The 22,923-nt window shown below is 39.5% G+C and overlaps 1 protein-coding gene across 1 annotated transcript; it reads right to left on the bottom strand.

Moving 5' to 3' along the window:
* Positions 1 to 1,438: 1,438 nt before the first annotated feature.
* ccndbp1 (cyclin D-type binding-protein 1) lies at positions 1,439 to 21,894 on the bottom strand. The gene is made up of 11 exons (XM_057847101.1): positions 21,719 to 21,894; positions 16,939 to 16,998; positions 16,774 to 16,853; positions 16,620 to 16,701; positions 16,415 to 16,511; positions 16,267 to 16,340; positions 13,716 to 13,792; positions 13,391 to 13,650; positions 12,934 to 12,994; positions 8,297 to 8,343; positions 1,439 to 4,539 (listed from the first exon to the last, which is right to left on the bottom strand). The coding sequence occupies exons 1-11, from the start codon at positions 21,807 to 21,809 to the stop codon at positions 4,431 to 4,433; spliced, it is 1,038 nt and encodes a 345-aa protein (XP_057703084.1). The 5' UTR covers positions 21,810 to 21,894; the 3' UTR covers positions 1,439 to 4,430.
* Positions 21,895 to 22,923: the final 1,029 nt, after the last annotated feature.

Below are 22,923 nucleotides of genomic sequence, written 5' to 3'. Positions count from 1 at the left end.
AAGTTCATCTCAATACTTTGTTATGTACCCTTTGTTGGCAATAACGGAGGCCAAATGTTTTCTGTAACTCTTCACAAGCTTTTCACACACTGTTGCTGGTATTTTGGCCCATTCCTAAATGCAGATCTCCTCGAGACCAACGATGTTTTGGGGCTGTCGTTGGGTAACACGGACATTCAACTCCCTCCACAGATTTTCTATGGGGTTGAGATCTGGAGACTGGCTAGGCCCTTGAAATGCTACTTACGAAGCCACTCCTTTGTTGCCCTGGCTGTGTGTTTGGGATCATTGTCATGCTGAAAGACCCAGCTACGTCTCATCTTCAATAGCCTTGCTGATGGAAGGAGATTTTCACTCAAAATCTCTCGATACATAGCCCCATTCATTCTTTCCTTTACACAGATCAGTCGTCCTGATCCCTTTGTAGAAAAACAGCCCCAAAGCATGATGTTTCCAAACCCATGCTTCACAGTGGGTATGGCGTTCTTCGGATGCAATTCAGTATTCTTTCTCCTCCAAATACGCGAACCTGTGTTTCTACCAAAAAATTCTATTTTGGTTTCATCTGACCATAACACATTCTCCCAGTCCTCTTCTGGATCATCCAAATGCTCCCTAGCGAACCGCAGACGAGCTTGGATGTGTACTTTCTTCATCAGGGGGACACGTCTGGCAGTGCAGGATTTGAGTCCCTGGCGGCGCATTGTGTTACTGATAGTAGTCTTTGTTACTGTGGTCCCAGCTCTCTGTAGGTCATTCACTAGGTCCCCCCGCGTGGTTCTGGGATTTTTGCTCACCGTTCTTGTTATCCTTTTGGTGCCATGGGGTGAGATCTTGCATGAAGCCCCAGATCGAGGGAGATTATCAGTTGTCTTGTATGTCTTCCATTTTTAAAAATAATTGCTCCCACAGTTGATTTCTTTACACCAAGCGTTTTACCTATAGCAGATTCAGTCTTCCCAGCCTGGTGCAGGTCTACAATTTTGTCTCTGGTGTCCTTCGACAGCTCTTTGGTGTTGGCCATCGTGGAGTTTGGAGTGTGTCTGACTGAGATTGTGGACAGGTGTCTTTTATACCAAAAATTAGTTAAAACAGGTGCCATTAGTACAGGTAACGAGTGGAGCCTCGTTAGACCTCGTTAGAAAAAGTTAGACCTCTTTGACAGCCAGAAATCTTGCTTGTTTGTAGGTGACCAAATACTTATCTTCCACTCTAATTTGGAAATACATTCTTTAAAAATCAAACAATGTGATTTTCTGGTTTTTTTCCACATTCTGTCTCTCATGGTTTAGGTTTACCCATGTTGACAATTACAGGCCTCTCTAATCTTTTCAATTAGGAAAACTTGCACAATTGGTGGTTGACTAAATACTTATTTTCCCCACTGTACATATACCCATATATATTAGGGCTGTCAAACGATTAAAATTTTTAATCGAGTTAATTACAGCTTAAAAATTAATTAATCGTAATTAATCGCAATTAATCGCAATTCAAACCATCTATAAAATATGCCATATTTTTCTGTAAATTATTGTTGGAATGGAAAGATAAGACAAGATGGATATATACATTCAACATACGGTACATAAGGACTGTATTTGTTTATTATAACAATAAATCAACAAGATGGCATTAACATTATTGACATTCTGTTAAAGTGATCCATGGATAGAAAGACTTGTAGTTCTTAAAAGATTAATATTAGTACAAGTTATAGAAATGTTATATTAAAACGCCTCTTAATGTTTTCGTTTTAATAAAATTTGTAAAAATTTCAATCAAAAAATAAACTAGTAGCCCTATTCTGTCCTCAATGTGTGTGAGTACACAAATTGATAGATAGCGAACATAAGTTCCAAAAAGAAATCAGACGGTGTGGCAAAGTTGCATGGGCTTTACTGAAGTAATCTCTTTTTGACAGGAGCACGTTTCTTGTATTTTTATAAAACTGAAAATAACAAGGCAATGTGTCAATTACTTGCATAAATCACAAAATAACATAAAATGTACACACACGTGTCCATTTGAGCAGTAGCACTAGCCAATTAGCTCACAAGCATCTAACAATGTAACTGCATTTCACCATATATGTGAACAAATTCAAATACACATCATCAATAACTATCTAATGCTCATGAATATAAACAAAGGAGGAATATAGCTCACAAGCGATGCATGTATTAGACACAAACAGTGTGATGGGGCTATGAGAACTGCCACTGAATACTGGATGCGGACGTTAGCTGGTCTGAATAGCACTGTCTATTAGTGTGAGTTCGCGTCGACATATAATCACGTCAGAAAAGCGCGCCGAAACCCAAATAATCAGCTGCACTGAATTGCCAGCAGAGGGCGACATTACGCCACATAACATATGCAAGTCACACCCAAGCGCCAGCAGAGGGCGGAAAACCTCCATAAAACACAATTAACAAGTTGGCCTTTCACTGTACTGACATTTAAATCTGTCTGAGCGGGCCTAGTGCGTTAATTGCGTCAAATATTTTAACGTGATTAATTAAAAAAATTAATTAACGCCCGTTAACGCGATAATTTTGACAGCCCTAATATATATATATATATATAATTTTTAAAAATCGTCGTACCGCCCACCCGGGTAGTACGGTCACTCCTTTCAAGCTTGGGTCCTCTACCGGAGGCCTGGGAGCTTGAGGGTTCTGCATAGGATCTTAGCTGTCCTTTGGATTGCGCTCTTCTGAACGGAGACGTCGGACGTTGTTCCTGGTATTTGTTGGAGCCATGCACCAAGCTTGGAGGTTACTGCTCCTAGGGTCCCGATCACTACTGGCACCACTGCTGCATTCACTCCCCACATTTTCTCCGACTCTTCCTTCAACCCTTGATATTTCTCCAGCTTTTCGTGTTTTTTTTTCCTGATGTTGCTATCGCTCGGGATTGCTATATCTATCACTACTGCTGTCTTCTGATGTTTATCCACCACCACTATGTCACGCTAGTTGGCCATTACCAGTTTGTCTGTCTGGATCTGGGATATGGGACGTGTTTTTCAATGGTGACAATCTCTGGAAATGACCACTTCATGTGGGTTTTCTAGGATTGCTTCTTGAGACTTTTTTGTAGTTCTCCCCATTAAAGATATGTCTACCAAATTTCATGTTGCTAAGTCAAACTGGCTTAGGAGTTTACTTTTTTTCCTGGATTAAAAAAAAAAAATCTCAGACCAGTTTGTCATAGTAAGGGTCCTTGGAAATGGCCGATATGGCTACCGCCTGTATGTTTATCTCGATGGCTTCTTTTTTTCACTTTTTTGTGAGTCGACTCATGATAAGACATGTCTGCAAACTTTCATGTTGCTATGTCAAACTGACCACATTTGTTTCTCAATAAAAGAAAACCAAAATAGTTGACCTGTGTCTATTCAGGCATTGCTTCTTTTGACTTTTTTGTATGTTTACTCATGATTGACACATCCATCAAGATCGATGTTGCTAACCTGCCTTTTTAGTTCGAGTTAAAATCCAGTTTTTCACAGCGCAGGCACGACTCCGATCAGGTGTAAATTTCCACTGTGCTCAACACAACATTTGTTTTTGAAAGACAATTTATTTGACCAACAAAGAAACTGAGCAAACAATACTGTGGTGTTATGAGTTTAACCCTTTGATGCCTGAATTTACATTTAACTCTTTTAGTGCCACTGACGGTGCTAGACGTCCAATCGTGTGGCGTCCAATTATCTTTCTGCTGTGAATTTAAATGGCTTGATCACTAGTTATCATTAGTAAACATCCTAATCACTCAAAGTGGGAGGTATGACAGCGAATGAGCGAACGTATAGTGCCGTCAATGGCAGCCAATGAGTTAACAAACACACATAAAGCATTGGAGGAATACATAAGTACATTAAAATAGAATACATTAAAAAAAAATACAAAGTAGAGAAAAGAAATTGAAAAATACAGCTAAAAATTAGGAAATCCTTAAATAAACAAAAATTTAATATAGAAATTATATATAGATATATATACATAATATTTAAAGGATTTTTAAAAATATTTAATAATATTTATTTTTTGTTTTTGTTAATCTTTTTAAAAAAAATGTAATTATTTATTTTTTAACTTTTATTTTAGTTTGGTCGTTTTTAATCCTTTTTATTTTGAATTCTATTTTAAATTTTGTATTTTTATTTTATTTTTTCATTTTTTTCTGTGCTTTTTAATTTTTACCTAAGATTTTTTTTTTAAATTCATATATTTTTAATCACTTTTAACCTTTTTTAGATTCATTAAATTTTAAACTTTTTTAGATTTTTGTAAATGAGAGTTTTCCAAATTTAACTTGTATTTTTAATTAAATTTTATATTTATCATTCTTTTCATGTTCCTGTGTATTCCCCCAAAACTCAGGCATTAAACGCACACGTGTACACATACACACTGTCTTTAGCCGTTCCCTTGAATGAGATCTTTGGCTTTTTGCAGGTTGTGGTCCACGGCTCCGTCCAAGAACTGAACCCAGGACGATTCGGCTTCACCGCAGATGTGATTGGACCTGATTTTTGGCCGACAAGACAGATAATGTCAAAAGCTGCTTGACCTGGAATCCCTTGACACACCTAATTATGTAGTTTGAACGGTTCCTACGCAGAAATGCCGCTTCTACCACACTTCACTGACATTTCATCTCACCTGACTTGAACTTTAAGTTTAGAGTTGAGACAAACTGGTTCTGTGCAACTTTCAGGAAGTAAAATTACAGTTGTCAACACAGGGGTAAAATGTATTATTAGGCTAAAAATGACAAGTTGACTGCACTCGAGTTGAAACTAATGATTATTTAAATGGTAACTATTTTAACTTCACCTTCACTGGCAACTTGAAGCCTTTTGATTTTTTAGTTTGTTCATGGCGTCTTCTGCATGTTTTTCCTAAAATATTCCAATAAATTAAATCATTCACTGATTTTAATGCATTGTAGTCATCATACATGTCTAATTACATAGTAATTACATGGTAATGGCATAGTAATAACAAAGAAATGAATGTGTGGCATTGACAGCAGTAGATGTCAATGCCACTTGAACTGGGACTGGGATGGCTGAAATTGACTGTTTCAGTGTCATTAACGGCAATAGATGTCCAATCCATCTTGACTAGGAGGGTCCGAATTAATGTTCATTCGCCCCTTCCAGTCAAGATGGACTGGACATCTATCGGCGTCATTAGCAGCCAATGAAATGAAATGAGTGTATTATTTTGCCCTTTATTGTTTCAATTTCATGGAAAAAGTTTAAAATAAAGTAAATACATACATTCTCACTTTTAGTGCATTTCTGGTTTCTTCATCACCAATGAACAGTAATTGGTCTATTTAATTTTTTTTTAATCAATGAATGAATTAGAACTACAGTGGGGAGAACAAGTATTTGATAGACTGCCGATTGTGCTGGTTTTCCCACTTGCAAGCCACGTAGAGGTCTGTAATTTGTATCATAAGTTCGCTTCAACTGAGAGGGACGGAATCTAATACAAATATCCAGAAAATCACATTGTATAATTTTTAAATCATAAATTTGTATTTAACTGCATAAAATAAGTATTTGATACATTACCAACTAGTAAATATTTCGGCTCTTAGTTCTTTTTTAAGAACCCCTCCTGTTGTAACTAACTGCACCTGTTTGAACTTGTTACTGTATAAAAGAAACCTGTTCACATGCTCAAACAAACAAACTCCAACCTCTCCACAATGGCCGAGACCAAAGAGCTGTGTAAGGACATCAGGGATAAAATAATAGGCCTGCACAAGGCTGGAATGGGCTACAGGAAAATAAGCAAGCAGCTTGGTGAGAAGGTAACAACTGTTGGAGCGATTATTAGAAAATGGAAGAAGTTCAAGTTAACAGTCAATCTGCCTCGTACTGGGGCTCCATGCAAGATCTCATCTCGTGGGGCATCACTGATCATGAGGAAGTTGAGGGATCAGCCCAGAACTACACGGCAGGATCTGGTCAATGACCTGAAGAGAGCTGGAACCACAGTCTCGAAGAAAACCATCGGAAACACATTACGCCGTCATGGATAAAAATCCTACAGCGCACGCAAGGTCTGCTGCTGATGTCAGCGCATGTCCAGACACGTCTGAAGTTGGCTACTGACCATCTGGATGATCCAGAGGAGCAATGGGAGAAGGTCATGTGGTCGGATGAGACCAAAATGGAACTTTCTGGTCTAAACTCGGCTCGTCGTGTTTGGAGGAAAAAGAAGGATGAGTACAACACCAAGAACACCATCCCAACCGTGAAACATGGAGGAGGAAACATAATTTTTTGGGGCTGCTTCTCTGCCAAGGGTACAGGACGACTGCACCGTATTGAGGGGAGGATGGATGGTGCTATGTATCGCCAGATCTTGGCTGACAACCTCCTCCCTTCAGTGAGAGCCCTGAAGATGGGTCGTGGCTGGGTCTTCCAGCATGACAACGACCAAAAGCACACAGCCAAGGCAACTAAAGAGTGGCTCCGTAAGAAGCATCTTAAGGTCCTGGAGTGGCCTAGCCAGTCACCAGATCTGAACCCGATGAAAATTCTATGGAGGGAGCTGAAAGTCCGTGTTGCCCGGCAGCAGCCCCGAAACCAGAAGGCTCTGGAGAAGATCCGCCTGGAGGAGTGGGCCAAAATCCCTGCTGCAGTGTGTGCAAACCTTGTCAAGGACTGCAGGAAACGTTTGGTAACTGTAATAGCAAACAAAGGTTTCTGTACCAAATATTAAGTTCGATTTTTGTGATCTATCAAATACTTATTTCATGCAATTAAATGCAAATTTATTATTTAAAAATCATACAACATGATTTTCTGTTTTTTTTTTGTATTAGATTACATCCCTCACAGTTGAAGAGAACTTATGATACAAATTACAGACCTCTACATGCTTTGCAAGTGGGAAAACCAGCAAAATCGGCAGTGTATCAAATACTTGTTCTCCCCACCGTATCACTGTAAATGACAGCCAAATATTTAATTTAGCAAAAATGAATTTGAATATTAACTTATTTGCTCCCCAAAACGTATAAATACGTTCTATATTTAATTGCTTCAGTGTCCCAAAAAGTTACTTATACGTCTTTTGCGTTGTTTTTTTTTTTTTTGACAAGACAAGAGGCATCTATAGGTTCCTATGTATCTAAGATACAATGCACAAAGCTCAAAACCCATTTTAAAGCAATAAAACTGGCCACTGGAGGTCAGTAGCGCATTTGGTTAGAACTCATCTCGGGCCAAGAAAGGAAGTGAAGAAAAATAGGAAACGGAAGTTGGAGGGATCTAGTGAAGACACGTAAGAATTTGAGAAACATGTGAAGAACAATCGGGGAAAAAAAGGCAACCGACACTGGAGGAGTGTTTTGAAAAGAAAACGAAACCATCGTCAAAGAAGGATTAAAAAAAATCTATCTTGATGAGACAGACGGTGACGTCTACAACAGCGTCAGGTTCCACACGCGTTCTGCGGAGCTCACGTTGCGTTACTCCTTAGCCCGAGGTTGAAACCAACGATGAAGATGATAAAAAAAGTGAGACCGATCTTGATCCGGACTTATCAGATTAGCCACGGGAGCAGCAGAGAGCCTTCCCCGTTGTTATATGCGCAAATAGTCCAACAGTTCAATAGTTTAGTTATCTGTAAATAAATTGTTACTTTGCGATCAAAAGCTCTATTTGTCTTTTTGTTTGTTATTTTGTAGAACGAAAACATTATTCAGATGTTTGGGATGTCACTTAAGCGAAAAATAGCTGTGTTTAAGTCAAAGTTATGTTTGAAATGTATGCTTTCACAAAAAGCTCAATTTCTCTGTTTTTTTCCTCAGAAATTGGAAAACTGCTCAAACTAAGCTATTTTCTAATGCTGATTTCTAAAGAATGGAAAAAGATATGAACAAATTTTTTTTCTTCTGCTGAAAGAAGAGATTCTAATCTTTCTTTTGGTGGGTTCCATGTTTATATAGCAATAGAACAGAATTTTCTACGGGCCTTGCAAAATCACTCAAAATCCAGTAAAACTGCCGGGAGCGAAGGGCCTTGCTCCGGTGAAAATGGCTGGGAGTGAATGAGAGTACACTAACAATACATACAAAACATACAAAAGGCCAAGTCAATCATCCAATTAAATAAAAACTATGCAAAAAAAGATTTTTTTTTTGCGTATTACTCAGCTTCCATCAGTTTTTGGGAGGGGGTAATCATGACTCATAATGGACACAAATGAAAATTTTTAAAAAATTAAAAAAAGAAAAAAACAAATCTGGCACTCACCTGATTATAGCGAGAAGTTTCTTCAACAGTGCCGCCAGTTTGGACACCTGCAAAAAAAGTAAAACAAAAACAGACGATGATTCTTATTATCAGGTAACAAACTAAGTAGAATTGATGAAAAGATTAAAATTAATGGCAATTACTGGCTTACGCCTACTTGTGACAACAATCTATTCATCAAACTCATCACCAAATTTGACTATTCACAATCATCATTGTTGAAAATGAGTACACTTTTATTTTTTTTAAACCGGCAGGAGTTGGCGCGACGAGCCAACTTGTCAAAAATGTTCCAACCTAGTTGATTGATGAACTCAAATAAATTGATACTTGCAGAAACCTGCTTTTTCTGTTGCGCTTCATTGTCTCGCCCTTTTGAAAATGGACCACATAGATTTTTTCCCAGATGCAGTGTGACTTTTAAGTTTTTAAAATAATTACTAGCATGTATGCGAGAAGGTGTGGAAGTCAAATGAACAAACGAAAAGAAGCCAAGCCGGCGTTGGTTTGAGATTTTTCTGCGCCCATCTTTTTGTTTATAATCATTTAGAACAGCAGTTGGCAAACATTTTACAGATCCTAGTACTACCAATTCAAAGAATACTTTTGGCTTTTCAAGTACCGCCATCAGAGCCTTGCAAGCAAGACAGTAATTCTTGATTCATTGACTTAACTCGGTGACCGTCTTGCAAACCTCACCTGTCCAACCACTTCCAAGGGCATCTAATGATTAAGCCAATCCGGAGATAGAGGCAGGAGCAGCAGAAATGACCAGGAAGCAACTATCTGCTTGAATCCTATTGTGGAATGCGAAGTGTTTTTTGCAGATAGGTCAATTTTTCACGTTTTGTCTGAGATACACTTAATTTTCTCTTAAAAAAAAGAGGAGCATAGAACATCATTAAAAGCTTTTTTTTTTTATGTTTTCGCAAGTGTGATGAGAAGAGCCATCATCAAATCAGCAGCATTTTTTGAAGGGTCCTCCCATTAAAACAGGTCTCGATTGGATCTTTCCCAGATTGATCTGTGGAATATACTGTATTTGTAGGGAATATATGGAACAATCACTCTGGCGTGCCAACATTAACGGACGTCCAATCCATTTGGACTGGGAGGGAATGGGGGGCGTCGATGTCACTGAATGATGAGGATTCACAGATTGTCCTTCCAGTTCAAATGAATTGGACGTCTATCGCGATTGTTTATTTATTTTTTGTTAACTTTTTTTAGCCTCTTAACTCATTAGTTGCCATTGATGGCACTAGGGTTGGGAACCTCTTGGTGCCTCACGATACGATATGATTGGCGATTCGCAGCTCACGATAACTATGATCTGACAATATGGCGATACAACGATTATCGATACATTTGTCAGGAAATCATTCTAGGATATTCTACGAAACAATTAATAAACAGAAAAACAAGCTATGTTCATCCTTCTGCTGTGAGTTTATCACTCACAAACATCCAATCCATTTGAACTGGGAGGGTGGTAGCGAATGAACCCCTCTCTCTTCAAACTGGCCCCTCCAACTTCCCTGGCCGTCAGTGGCAGCCAATGCCAGGCAACAAGGTTCTTTGGGACCGTTTCAGGTCATTAACTGCTGATTTTCCGTCACGTCCTGTTAATTTCAGGATATTTCAGAATGCCCTAAAATGAACTGAAAGTGACCTGTAAATGCCCCGAAAATCAGAAGGAGAGACTGTGAATGCCGTAGTTTCGTATAAACTAACGTTAATTCGCCCTTCACATTCTTAACGGGTTGGGCGTCAAGCGCTGTCACAATGGCAGCCATAGAGTCAAATGAGACACTATTATGGAGGTAGATTCTGGTACCAACTTGTTGATTCTTTATACCAGGGGTCAGCAACCCTGGTCCTCGAGTGCCACTATCCAGCTTGTTTTCCATGTCTCCCTCCTTTGACACACCTGAATCAAATAATCAGCTCATCAGCAAGCTCTGCAGGAGCCTGATAACGATCATGATTATTTGATTCAGGTGTGTTAAAGGAGGGAGACATGGAAAACAAGCTGGATACTGCACTCGAGGACCAGGGTTGCTGACCCCTACTTTATACCTTTTTAAAACGATATCTTCATTCTTATGTTGTTATATTGCTTCCTCTTTTCTGAGCGAGCAATAATGGATTTTGAGCACAGAAAACACCCCTCCTGCTCTTGCTCAATTTCTGCACACCTGTGCTGCCTCTATTCTGAGCGAGCAATAATGGATTTTGAGCACACATCCTGCTCTCGCTTAATTTCTCCACTGCTGCGCTCGTCAGTTTTTTTTCTCTGTGCGCTCAGTTGAGCACACGCTACTACCGTGTGATGAAGCCAACCAATCAGAGAGCTAGCGGAAGTACACTGGTTGGCTGTTTGCCCTCCGCTAGCTCTCTGATTGGTTGGCTTGGCTTCGTGACACATTAGTAGCGTGCGCTGAATTGAGCGCGCAGAGGGAAAAAAACGACGAGCGCAGGAGTTGAGAAATGGAGCGAGAGCAGGAGGTGTGCTCAAAATCCATTATAGCTCGAACAGAATAGAGGCAGCACAGGTGTGCAGAAATTGAGCGAGAGCAGGAGGTGTGCTCAAAATCCAAATGCTTGCTCAGAATAGAGGCAGCAATATAACGCCATAGATTCTTGCCATGAGCGTATCGATAACCTTTTGGAATGCAAAATATCAATATATATTACCATTTCGATATTTTGTCACACCCCTAGATGGCACTCGGCAACTAATCCATTTGGAGTAAGAGGGCTTGCAATAGCAGCCAGTGACTTAATTTATGCAAAACGTAAAGTTGAACGAACAGTAGGAAGGGTTTTGCTGCGTTTCCTGAAGTTGATTGTTTCAACTGTAAATTTGACAAAGTTATTGTGTGGTCAAAGAAAAAGCAGTTCTGGTTCATCTATGGCTGTAAATAAATTATAGGTGCACGATAATTATCGGTCCGATAATAGGAATTAAGACGTCATCCCAATGAATCCGATAACATTATGTATTATCGGGCCTATCAATATTATTTTTTGCACTGTGTTGGTGGATTGGAATGTGTGTGTTTGTTTCCACTCCTGTTTTGCCAGTATGCAAAGTTTTATTACTGTTCCAGAGGCCTTATTTTTCCATCCCTGAGTGATGAACGTTACTATTGCAATTAAAAAATGTTTGCATTTTACAGTCTTATGTTTACAAGTTATTGTGAAGCCTTTTGGTTATTGATAGGCTTGCTGTCCTAAAATAGCCAGGTTAACAAAGCTGTTTCATGGACCAAGACGACTAAAGTCTCATCTCCTATTCCACCAAAAGTGTGATGGTCCTAGCCCACACTCCCCTCTACTGGCTTTTATTGTTACACTTTCTGTTATATGTGGCATGAGTTCAACCTTGGCAGGCTGGGTGTGGCAGACCTGGGAGTGCACTTGCAGCTCATCGTAATCAACACTGCTTTTAAGGAGCGGCCCGGGCAGCAAGCAGGTGCCAGATGATTCTGCCAATCACCAGTGGACAACCACCCATCAAGCCCTCGCAGCCACAGCCTGAAGCCACCGCCACAGCCATAGCCATTGTTCAATAAAACCCTTCACTCCACTACCGTTTCCTGGTCGCACTTTGGTCCACCTCAACTTTGCCAACTTTGCCGCGACAAAAAGATTAATCTGCTGACAAAACACAATATCTGTTGGGTTTATGTTTGTTTTAGTTATGTGGTTATTGTTCAGGGGAACACATGGTCAAAGATATTGACTGATTGATTGTGATTGACTCATATTACATTTATTTGAAAAAAATAATATGGGCACTTTATTTGAAGTCAAAATTGTTCTTGTCTTTGTTTAGTTCATTATAATAATGTTCATGTCATCATGAAAATTCTGGTTAGGTTAAAGGCAAATCCATGCTGAATCCACTACTAGTATTTTTGACCTACAGGTGTTCAAAAACTCAGGTGAATATACATTGAAAATAATATATATATAATCGGTTATCGTATCGGTATCGGCCTTAAGGAGCAGGAAGTTATCGATATCGATTTCAAAAAATGGATATCGTGCACCCCTAAAATAAATGTGCTTGTTTGAATGTTTCCAGGCGTATATTTGTGTGCAACACTATGTGTTTGTCTGTTAGTGTATGCAAATACATAACCATGTATATAAAACTAGGTAAGCTAAGGCAGCATTCAGTTACCGTCCTCTGGAACAAGTTACCTGGCGGTCAGAAATGTTTTTAAACGATTAGCTCCTTTAAATCAGGGCTAAAAGCAGTATTATTTACTAAAGTGTATTTATAACTGCTCAGATAGTTCAAATTTCAACTTCTATGATGTTTGCTTTTCATTCATTCTTTTAGTTGTATTTCTGTTTCCAGTTTCAATTGTTATTGCTTTGAACTGTATTGATGATTTTGTGTGACTTTTGTGTAACATTTTTGTATTTTCATATGATGTAAAGCACTTTGAATTAGCTTGTTTTGAACTGTGCTATACAAAAAATGTTGCCTTGCCTTGCTTTGCATTACAAAGCACATAAGAATCCAATTAGCCTTGAAAAACCTTTTTGTGCTGCCGTAAATCATTTTTCTTGGCAAAGACTGCCTTGCCTAGTGATTGTTACTGTGTATGTGTTCCACTTGCATTATTCTCCACGCCGTTGTAGTCCACAGGCGGGTAGAGACACAAAGCCAGGTCGTCAACTCTGTCAAGAAATAAAAAATCATGCTTTGTGTTGTTGTTTTTTTTTTTCATCACAACAGTGGGCATGCAGAGACATGACTTTTTCAATGAGCTGTGTTTTATTTTAGGTGTTTTTTTTTTTTTTTTTTTTTTTTTTTTACAAAAAGCAAAGTTACTGAAGCATATGTATGTCACATAAAAATGGAGAATCACATTTATAACATGATAATTATCACATTTTTTCATGATAGTTATGTTTTTACATGGTAGTATCTGTAAAAACAATTGTTTTTTTTTGGGTGTGATAGCAATATGCTTCCATATAAAGCATGTCTGTGTTTTACACGTTCCGCACAATACGAGGCAATTAAAAAAAGTATGCTGGTTATTTTAACACATAGGTAAGGGTGAAAAGTACCCGGGGCTGATTTCCATGCTGCCATCAACAAGGTCATCCAGCTGTTCCACTAAATGTGGCACGCGGGCGTCCCCGTGAGCCCTGACGGCCGTCGTCATCTTCTTCAGGCAGGCGGCGGCAGCCTTCATCAGCCCCCGGCAGGCGGCGACCACGCGCCGGTCCCGTTCCGACCAGTACGTGTCACGGTTGCCCCGTGGCTCGTCGCCGTCCTCCTCGTTGTCCAGGACGTCGCCAAAAGGGTCATGGGTCTCGGACAACGCCTGGCATATAAACGGCAAAGTTCACGTTGAGTGTCTGTTTGATGTTACGCGCGCGTGGGTACCACCTGCTCCAATTCCTCGATGGCATCTTTTACAATGCCGCTCTGACCGCTTAGAAGCAGCAACACAGCAGCTTTATTGTCTGAAACAAATGGACAAATTGGGTTGCCACGATTAATCGACTAATTGGCAACTAGTAGAAAACTATTTTCATTTATTGGCAAATAATAGAAAACTATTTTGATAGTCGATGAATCATATAGAGCAGGGGTGCTCATTGTTTTCTTGCTCCAAGATCTACTTTACAAGGAGAAAACCTCCCGTGATCTACCTTAACAGCAGGAGGGTTTTTCATGTCCACATATGTTGCACACAGAATATAATTAAAACCCCCTCAGAACTGCATTTTTTCTGCTGGGTTAAAAAAAAAAATCTACGCTGATTTTTACTCAAACACCAGAACAAAGTGCGATTTTTTTTTTGTCGTGGATATTTCAAGCTTTTATTGGTTATTTTTAATGTTAATGTGTTTTTAATGAGAAATTAGCACTTTAAGTTATCTTTTTTGAAATTGCCTTTGGTCAGCCATTTTCAAAGAGCCAAAAATAAAAAAGAGGGCTTGCCAAACCTCATGATATAATTTCCATGGGTAAAGTTTGAAGGAGCTAGACGGTGCCTACGAAAAAAGGTACTAACTGTTTGCATTATTTTAACATACTTAATAGAATCAATTAGGAATAGTATTGTTTCTCGTGTTTAATGTTTGACTTTTTGTATTATTTTAACACACCCAATATAAAAAAAATAGCAATTATACCATAGTTTAAGGAAAACAAGCAGAATATAGGGCATAAAAGATGCCATAATGCCTTCTTATGACGGAAGCCCAACGTGTGCGTCATGAGCAAGATTGACGCTGACAAGCCCACATCTGCACCAACAACTCTCAAAATCAGTTCTCCCGGACCGTCCAGAATACATTGCGGGACGCCCTATCCCAACACACGGAACACCGGGAAACGCCAGATATCCAGTGGATAACATGACTGATAAGACTCCAACAGCCCCTTTGACGCTCAGGTGGCAAAATCCACAACCCTCGTTGCCCTCACAACAGTAACTCCCGAATCCTCCTGTCCAATCCACAAACAGACAATAATCCCAAACACACCCTTCTTCCTGCCCACGACCCGCCCCGCGAGAGCTTTCAAAAGACTGAATGTTTAACTAAGCGTTGTCATTTTTTTCGCCAACCTTTTGTTGACTTCTAATATGGTCACCTTGGAACGAGTTTGCCTCCTTGCCTTTGTCTGTTTCGCCTTTAGTACAAAGGGTTAAGACGCGAATGCAAGGAATTTGGCCTTCTGGCCGGATCGTTGGAATCTCGCCAGCCCAGGTCGTTGGAGCTGCTTTAGCGCGGGTCCGGCGGTTCGGCTGGCGCGATTCCGGCGGTCTGGCTAGAAGGTCAGATTCCTTCAAGTTTCATCTAATCATCTCCCAGAAGTGGCAATATCAACTAAATTCAGTGTATTTATTGGTTTTGAGACGCAAACACGTCATGTCCTTCAGCAGCATGCTTTGGTCTGAAAGGGTTAACGATGTAAATTTTACTTATTTTTAATGCCACAATCTACCCACAATAGCGTTGCGATCGACGTAATGAGCCCCCCAGATTTTGACACATTGTTGACCTCAAAATTGGACAAAACCTTTGTAAAAATACATTTTGCAGAGAAAAAAAAAATACTAAATATTTTTTATTTCATTTTCTAAACTGACTTTTAGGATATTTATTAAATACAAAATAACTCAGAATAATAATGTATAATATCTGAAACAATAAATATTCTCTTTTTATGTTTTCATTTCAATTATGTTATTTACTTTTAAGAGTATAAAAAAATATAAATACAAATGAACAAAAAAGGGAAAAAGCAGCAATTTGCTTATTTATTTGGTTCATTTTTTTAAAATAACACAGTAGAAAATCTATGTATTTACATTGTTTTATTTATTGATTTAAAAAAATATGCATAAAATATATTTTAATTATTTCTATTTTTTAATGCTATTTAAAAGAAAATTTAAAAAATATTTAATATGATATTTAAAAGAGTAAATATTCCCTTTAAGTATGAATTTTCAATTATTTTATTGATTTCAACAAACAGATATTAATAGACAAAAAAAGAAAAAAACTGGATTAGTTAATTTTTTAATCGTTAAGAAATCTGGAAAAAAAAACATCAGTCTTTGTAATTTATTATTTACATTGTTCTAATTTATTGATTTTAAAAATATCTGTAATATTAATTATAAATATCTATTATTAGCCAATTTTTATTGTAATTTGTATTTAATTCTTTTGATTCAAAGTTTCAAAAAGTTTTTTAAGCATACTAATTATCTTTGTAATAAATCCAAAATATAATCATTGCAAACACACAATATCATATTATTTACAGTCCAACCTATTTTAGCAGTTTTTGCTTTCAATGCACATTTCCAGCTAAAATGTAAAGCCCAGACCAATATAACAGTAACTGAGACGTCCCAAAATTAATGGCTGATTAATCGACTATCAAAAGAACCTCCTCCTGGTAGACGCAGACTAACCTTTAGGCAGGTGGCTAAAGCGGTCGCACGCCGACCACACGCCTCCTGTCGACGTCAACTGCTCCTGACTCAGACTATTACAATTAAAGTCATCAGTTCACCTAACCTAACATTATTCAAGAAGACAGTCTTCTTCATGTGTATGTACCTTTGTAGCGGTGAAGTGAGGATGACCTCCAGTAGCTGCGTCACTCCTTCTAGGACTTCTACGGTGGCATCTCGGACATGGCGACGCAGACTGACGCCTGAAATGCGGGCAGAACAAATAATAAAAATAACATTTCCTGTCATTTGGGTATGAGCAATTCAGACAAAAAATGGTGGGGCTATAAATAAGTTAGCAAAACTGTTACCTCGGCTCTTGGGAAGCCAGTAATAAACAGTGGCGAGGCTGAGAACGCTCTTGAGAAGCGAGTCAGCTAGTTTTTCTCCATCCTGCGGGACGAAAATACAAAGCGAGAAAAAATTTGCTGCGTCACTTATCATTAAAACATCACGCTAGCTAACCTGCTGTGACGGTAATGGCGGCTTGGAGAAGGCCAGGCTAATTTTTGTGGCTTCCTGAGACACGGCCTTCACTGCTTGGTCTGCAACACACAGCGTTGAAGGAGTTAAATTAGCATGTAGCTTGCGTTTTATTTTGGTGGGAAAATGTGACACAAAGTACTCAGCTCAAAGTGTCCCAAAAGTTGGAGAGGTCAAAGTCTCCATCAGATTCGTTGGACTCGCCGTCTGTGACAGAAACATCTATGTAAGTATTGGAGCTAATGTCATTGAATGCTACATTAATAAATCCAAACTATGTAGATGAAAAAAATCTCATCGAGTCTTTTGTGAATGCCCCCCCCCCCCCCCCCCCCGTGTACTAGTGGGATGAGCCAAAAGGCCGTAAAAGCATTTAATTATTGCAAATTTCCCCCATTATCTAATTTTATTACATCAATTTATTAATTTATTCATTCTTTTATTCTTTAGAGCATGCCTGGAATGCTGTAAATCTGCTAATTTGTATACCAATGTTCTCCTATTGTCAGATTAATTGAATTATTGTTTAATTATTTTAAATGCAGTGTTCCTGTTCAAAAAATACTTTTAAAAAGTTACAAAATATTTCTAAAATGTCATTATTAAAGGGATGACACAAATATCGCATATTTTTGCCCCGAAGTCAGAGTTACCTGGTTTTGAGAATTTGCCGATACCGAGTTACTATCGGATACCGAAAATTGTATTTATGTATATATTTTTTTCATTTTAACAAAAGTTCCTAACATGTTTTCTGGGCGTGCTGTGGAGTATAAAATGTAGATTTTTTTTCATTTTGGCAATGCCACTGTATTTCTGGTGTATTTTGTTAGTTACTTTTCAGCTCTTGAAAAATAAAAAGATTAAATATTTTTTAAATAAAAACCTACACCCCGATCCTCTGAAAAATGGCCCGATTTCTGATCAAGTGCTCGTATCGGGTATATTGCTAGAAATTGTGCAAAAAAAATTAAACTTGATATGATTTTATTAAAAATTAAAAATATTTTTAAATTAAAATACGTACATATACATTTGGAAAATGATACATTAAATTATAGAAATACATGTGTGGATATGTGTGGATATAAAATACTGGTGCACAATAATTATTGGTCCGATAATTATCGGTCCGATAATAGGAATTATGACGTCATCCTGATAAATCCAATAACATTGTTAATAGGACCGATAATATGTACTGTGATGGCTTTACAGTTTACAGTACACACTAGTATGGGAAATCAGTTGACCATTTGCGGGGCATTGCTGCCACCTGCTGGTCAGAATAATTCCCTGCATCTATTTTTTGTCACAGTAGTTTGGTCCATTCACTTACATATTGCAGTGTCTAGCGGTAGCATTGACAATCGTGAGTGCTTTCTGTTACGTTTCAGCTTCGGAAATATATAAGTATTTTATGTTTACTATAACATATGGATGTGCAATATATGTTTACTTCTGTGGTGAAGGGTCATATGTACAGAACTTCATAAGTCGTTGTGTTATAGAAGCCAGCCAATACTTTAGTAGCTCAAGCTAGTGTGCTATGCTATACATATAATAGTTGTGTATATAAGTGTACTGTGCAGTCTGTTGTAAATTGAGTATTGAATATGTATTTTTCTGTTGTACTTTCACAATATTAAGACGAGTGTCTTCCCATAACAGCAAGAAAAGACCAAGCCTTGTGGTTTATGGAAGTGCATTCATTCTTAGCTGGCTGTCGGGCAGTGCAGAAGTGAAACGTACTGTTTTGTTCATGTCATTATGAAAAATCCATTGAGATCAAAGGCAAATCTATGTTGAATCCACCAGTTTTTTTTTGTTTTTTTTTTACACCTCTAGGTGTTCAAAAACTGAGGTCATACATTTAAAAAAATGTTTTATCGGTTATCGATATCGGCTTTGAGGAGCAGGATGTTATCGATATCGGTTTCAAAAATGGATATCGTGCATCCCTAATATAAAATTAAATATGCTACATCAGGGGTCTCAGACTCGCGGCCCGGGGGCCAAGTGCGGCCCGCAGTACAATATTTTGTGGCCCGCACCTTAATATGAAAGTATAATATTAGTGTGGCCCGCGGAGAAAGTGGACCTCCGAGGGGCCAATCAGCCAGCTCCCGCGCGCCGTACCTTGTCGGGGCTAGGATAAGCTACACCAGCTTCGTGCACTTCACGCTTGCAACAACAGCACGGCGTGTGATGAACAGCCAGACAGCAGTCGCCTTTGCGCTTGCCATCTATCGTACTTTCTACCACAAATGTCATGATCGAGCGCAAAAAGAACGGCAACTGTTAGCGGGCTGTTTATCGTCTATGCTGCTGTTACAGATAGAAGCGTGTGACGGAGCACCTGTAGCTGCCATGACATTCAGCTACCGGAGCTCAGTGAGCTCCCGACCGGCGCCTCTCGCTCTGGCTCGAGAGCGCGGCAGAGCACGCTCCCAGTGAAGGCACGCTCCGTCACAAAGCGGAAATTACGTTTTTGCGTTAAGACATTCTCTGTGCGCAATTAGCTAGCTAAATACTTGTTTGAAACGTGAAACAAGAGCGCCACTGAGCGGAATCAATTAGATTTTGTCATACCCCAGTCATGTCTTTATCAAAGCCTGCAGTGAAGAGAAAGGTTGGTGACGAGCACAGACAATTTCAAGAAAAGTGGGAGATGCAGTATTTCTTTGTTGAGCACAGGGGCATCCCCACATGTCTTATTTGCACAGAGAAAGTTGCAGTGCACAAAGAATACAACGTTAAACGCCATTATTCAACTAAACATGCTGAGGAATGTGCAAAATACCAGGGGGATGAGAGAGCCAAGCGGGTTGCCAGTCTTAAAGCATGTCTACTGAGGCAACAAGATTTCTTCAAGAAAGCAACCAAAGAGAATATTGCAGCAGTCGAAGCTAGCTACATGGTTAGTGAGATGATTGCTAAGGCAGGGAAACCATTCACAGAAGGCGAGTTTATTAAAAAGTGCATATTACAGGCTGCAAGTATTGTCTGTCCGGAAAAGAAAAGTCAGTTTAGCAACATGAGCCTTTCTGCCAACACTGTGGCAGAGCGCATTTCTGACCTGTCAAGTGACATTTATCATCAACTGTGTGAGAAAGCAAAATGTTTTGATGCATACTCAGTCGCTCTTGACGAGAGCACAGACATAACAGACACTGCTCAGCTCACAATTTATGTCCGTGGCGTTGATAGCAATTTTGAAGTGACAGAGGAGCTGCTCACAGTAATTCCAATGCATGGCCAGACCACCGCTATCGAGATATTTCGTCAGCTGTGTGATGCCATTGAGAATGCCGGTTTGTCATGGAAGAAGTTTGTTGGAATAACAACTGACGGCGCGCCATCAATGACAGGGAGGAAAAATGGACTGGTGGCACTTGTTCAAAGAAAACTGGAAGAGGAGGGTGTAGAGGAGGCCATTGCTCTGCACTGCATTATCCATCAGCAGGCCCTTTGCAGCAAATGCCTGAGGTGTGACAATGTGATGTCTGTTGTTGTGAATTGCGTCAACCAAATCAGATCCAGGGGCTTAAAGCACAGGAGGTTCCGTGCTTTTTTAGAGGAAATGGAGTCAGAATATGAAGATGTGCTCTATTTCACCGAGGTGCGTTGGCTCAGTAGGGGAAATGTCTTGAAAAGATTTTTTGAGTTGAGAGAAGAAGTAAAAGCCTTCATGGAGAAGGATGGGAAGGCTGTTCCTGAGTTGAGTGATCACAAATGGCTCATGGACTTAGCTTTTCTTGTTGACATCACACATGAGCTGAATGTACTGAACAAGAAGTTACAAGGCCAGGGGCAGCTCGTCAGCGCTGCCTATGACAACGTGAGAGCATTCTCCACAAAACTTGTGTTATGGAAAGCCCAGCTCTCTCATACAAACCTTTGCCATTTCCCAGCATGCAAGGCACTTGTGGATGCAGGCACACCATTCAGTGGTGAGAAATATGTTGATGCTATTTTGAAGCTACAGAAGGAATTTGATCACAGATTTGCAGACTTCAAGACGCACAGAGCCACTTTTCAAATTTTTGCCGACCCCTTTACCTTTGATGTGCAAGATGCCCCACCTATGCTTCAAATGGAGCTCATTGACCTGCAATGCAACTCTGACCTCAAAGCCAAGTTCAGGGAGATGAGTGGAAAATCAGACAAGCATGGGCAATTTTTGAGGGAATTGCCCCCCAACTTCCCTGAGCTTTCCCGAATGTTCAAGCGGACCATGTGCCTTTTTGGCAGCACATATTTGTGTGAAAAGTTCTTCTCCACCTTGAACTTCAATAAGTCGAAGTACAGGTCCAGACTTAGTGATGATCATCTTCAAGCCATACTGAGGGTCTCAACTGCTTCCTCTCTCAAGCCAAATGTGGTTCAGATTTGTGAGAAGAAGCGCTGTCAAGTCTCTGGCAGCAAGGAGTAGGCAACAGAAGCCATGTTCAGAAGAACCGTTAATGATTTTCACTCAATGTTCCATTCACGTTCAGGACACTTCATGTTCAGAAGAAATCATTAAAACTGTTAATGACATTTGAGGACTTTTTTTAACTTGTTTTTTGTGGAATCCCTTATGCGGCCCACCCTCACCCAGACTCTGCCTCCAGCGGCCCCCAGGTAAATTGAGTTTGAGACCCCTGTGCTACATGCTAACACCTGCAGCAGGGAATTGCTACCAAATAACCACAGCCAGTCTTGTGGCTAACATGCTCGGCTTCTCTGAAGCTTTGTGTTAAGTTACTAACTTTAAAGTTATACAATTTTCATTTTACAACTCGTAACTACCCACTTATAAACACCACTTTTCAAGTTACGTTAGCAATTTAGCCCACGTTACGCCAACTAGTGTCACTAACCTACTGTGCTCTCAATGCTAACCACGCTAACGTTAGCAGTTTACGAAAGGGGCTGCACCGACCTCGAACCCGAGCCGTCACGCACTTGACGGACTGGAGCAGGTTACGGAGAGGCAGGCTGATATTGTGTGCCGCGTTGTCCCCTGTTTCCATGTCGTGGAAAAAAATGAAAATAAAATTTCCAGCAGACGTGTTGTTGTTGTGGAACAAAATTTCAGCAGAACACGGGGGACGATTAAAGACGACGCTCAACAGGAAGTTATTGCTAAAACGGAAAACGCTTTGGTGACATCAAGTGGTCATTTGTGTAAGTACAGGAGATTCATATTACAGTGTATTTAACCTATTCATTGCCATTGAACGCGGGAGTCATTACCGTAAATCTATTTGAATATAGAGTCATGGACGAAATTATTGGCACCCCCGGATTTTTTCCAGAAAATACAGCATTTCTCACAGAAATTAATGCAATTACAAATGTTATCAGCATGAATGTGTTTATTTCTTGGCGTTGCATTGGAAAAACACAAAAAAGCTGAAAAGAAAAGCCAAAATGTACACAATTTTAAATAGAATGAAAAAATCGGCTAGACAAAACTGTTGGCACCCTCAACTCAATATTTGGTTGCGCATCCTTTAGAGGAAATAACAGAAAGCAATTGTTTCCTATAAGCATCAAAAAGTTTCTTGCACCTCTCAGATGATATTTTGGACCACTTTTCTTTTGAGAACTTTTCCAGGCCTCTCAGATTTGAAGGGTGCCTTTATGCAACAGCAGTTTTGAGATCTCGCCATAGTGTTCAATATGATTTAGATCCGGACTCATTGATGGCCACCTCAGAATTCTCCAGCGCTTTGTCTCCAACCATTTCTTGGTGCTATTTGAGGTATTTTTTGGGGTCATTGTCCTGTTGGCTCACTCATGACCTCTTACGCAGAGCCAGTTTTCTGACACTACATCCTACATTGCGGCTCAAAACATTTTGATAGTCTGCATATTTCATGACTCCTTGCACACTGTCAACGCACCCCGTGCCAGAGGCAGCAAAACTACCCCAAAACATCATTAGACCTCCACCATGTTTGACTATAGGCACTGTGTTCTTTTCTTTGTAGGCCTCGTTTTTTTTTCTGGCACTGTGTGTATTCTGCGTTGAGGAGTGGGGCAAACTTTCTGGCTAAAACAAGCATCTCGCTAAAGTTATTTCAGCCAAAGGGGGTAACATTAGCTATGAGGTGGTGGGGCGTCCTAACTTTTTCCTCAGTT

The sequence above is a fragment of the Corythoichthys intestinalis genome, chromosome 9 (assembly GCF_030265065.1).
Source record: "Corythoichthys intestinalis isolate RoL2023-P3 chromosome 9, ASM3026506v1, whole genome shotgun sequence".
Lineage (NCBI taxonomy): Eukaryota > Metazoa > Chordata > Actinopteri > Syngnathiformes > Syngnathidae > Corythoichthys > Corythoichthys intestinalis.
This window is presented reverse-complemented; position numbering and strand designations above follow the sequence as displayed.

What these genes read in the sequence shown, in the direction of transcription:
- ccndbp1 (XM_057847101.1), bottom strand. Translation starts at nt 21,809, where the DNA reads ATGGAAACAGGGGACAACGCGGCACACAATATCAGCCTGCCTCTCCGT. An exon ending in CGTGACGGCTCGGGTTCGAG is followed by an intron (nt 16,999 to 21,718) that starts GTCGGTGCAGCC and finishes TTTCTGTCACAG; the next exon opens with ACGGCGAGTCCAACGAATCT. An exon ending in CTTTAGCCACCTGCCTAAAG is followed by an intron (nt 13,793 to 16,266) that starts GTTAGTCTGCGT and finishes CATTTGTTTCAG; the next exon opens with ACAATAAAGCTGCTGTGTTG.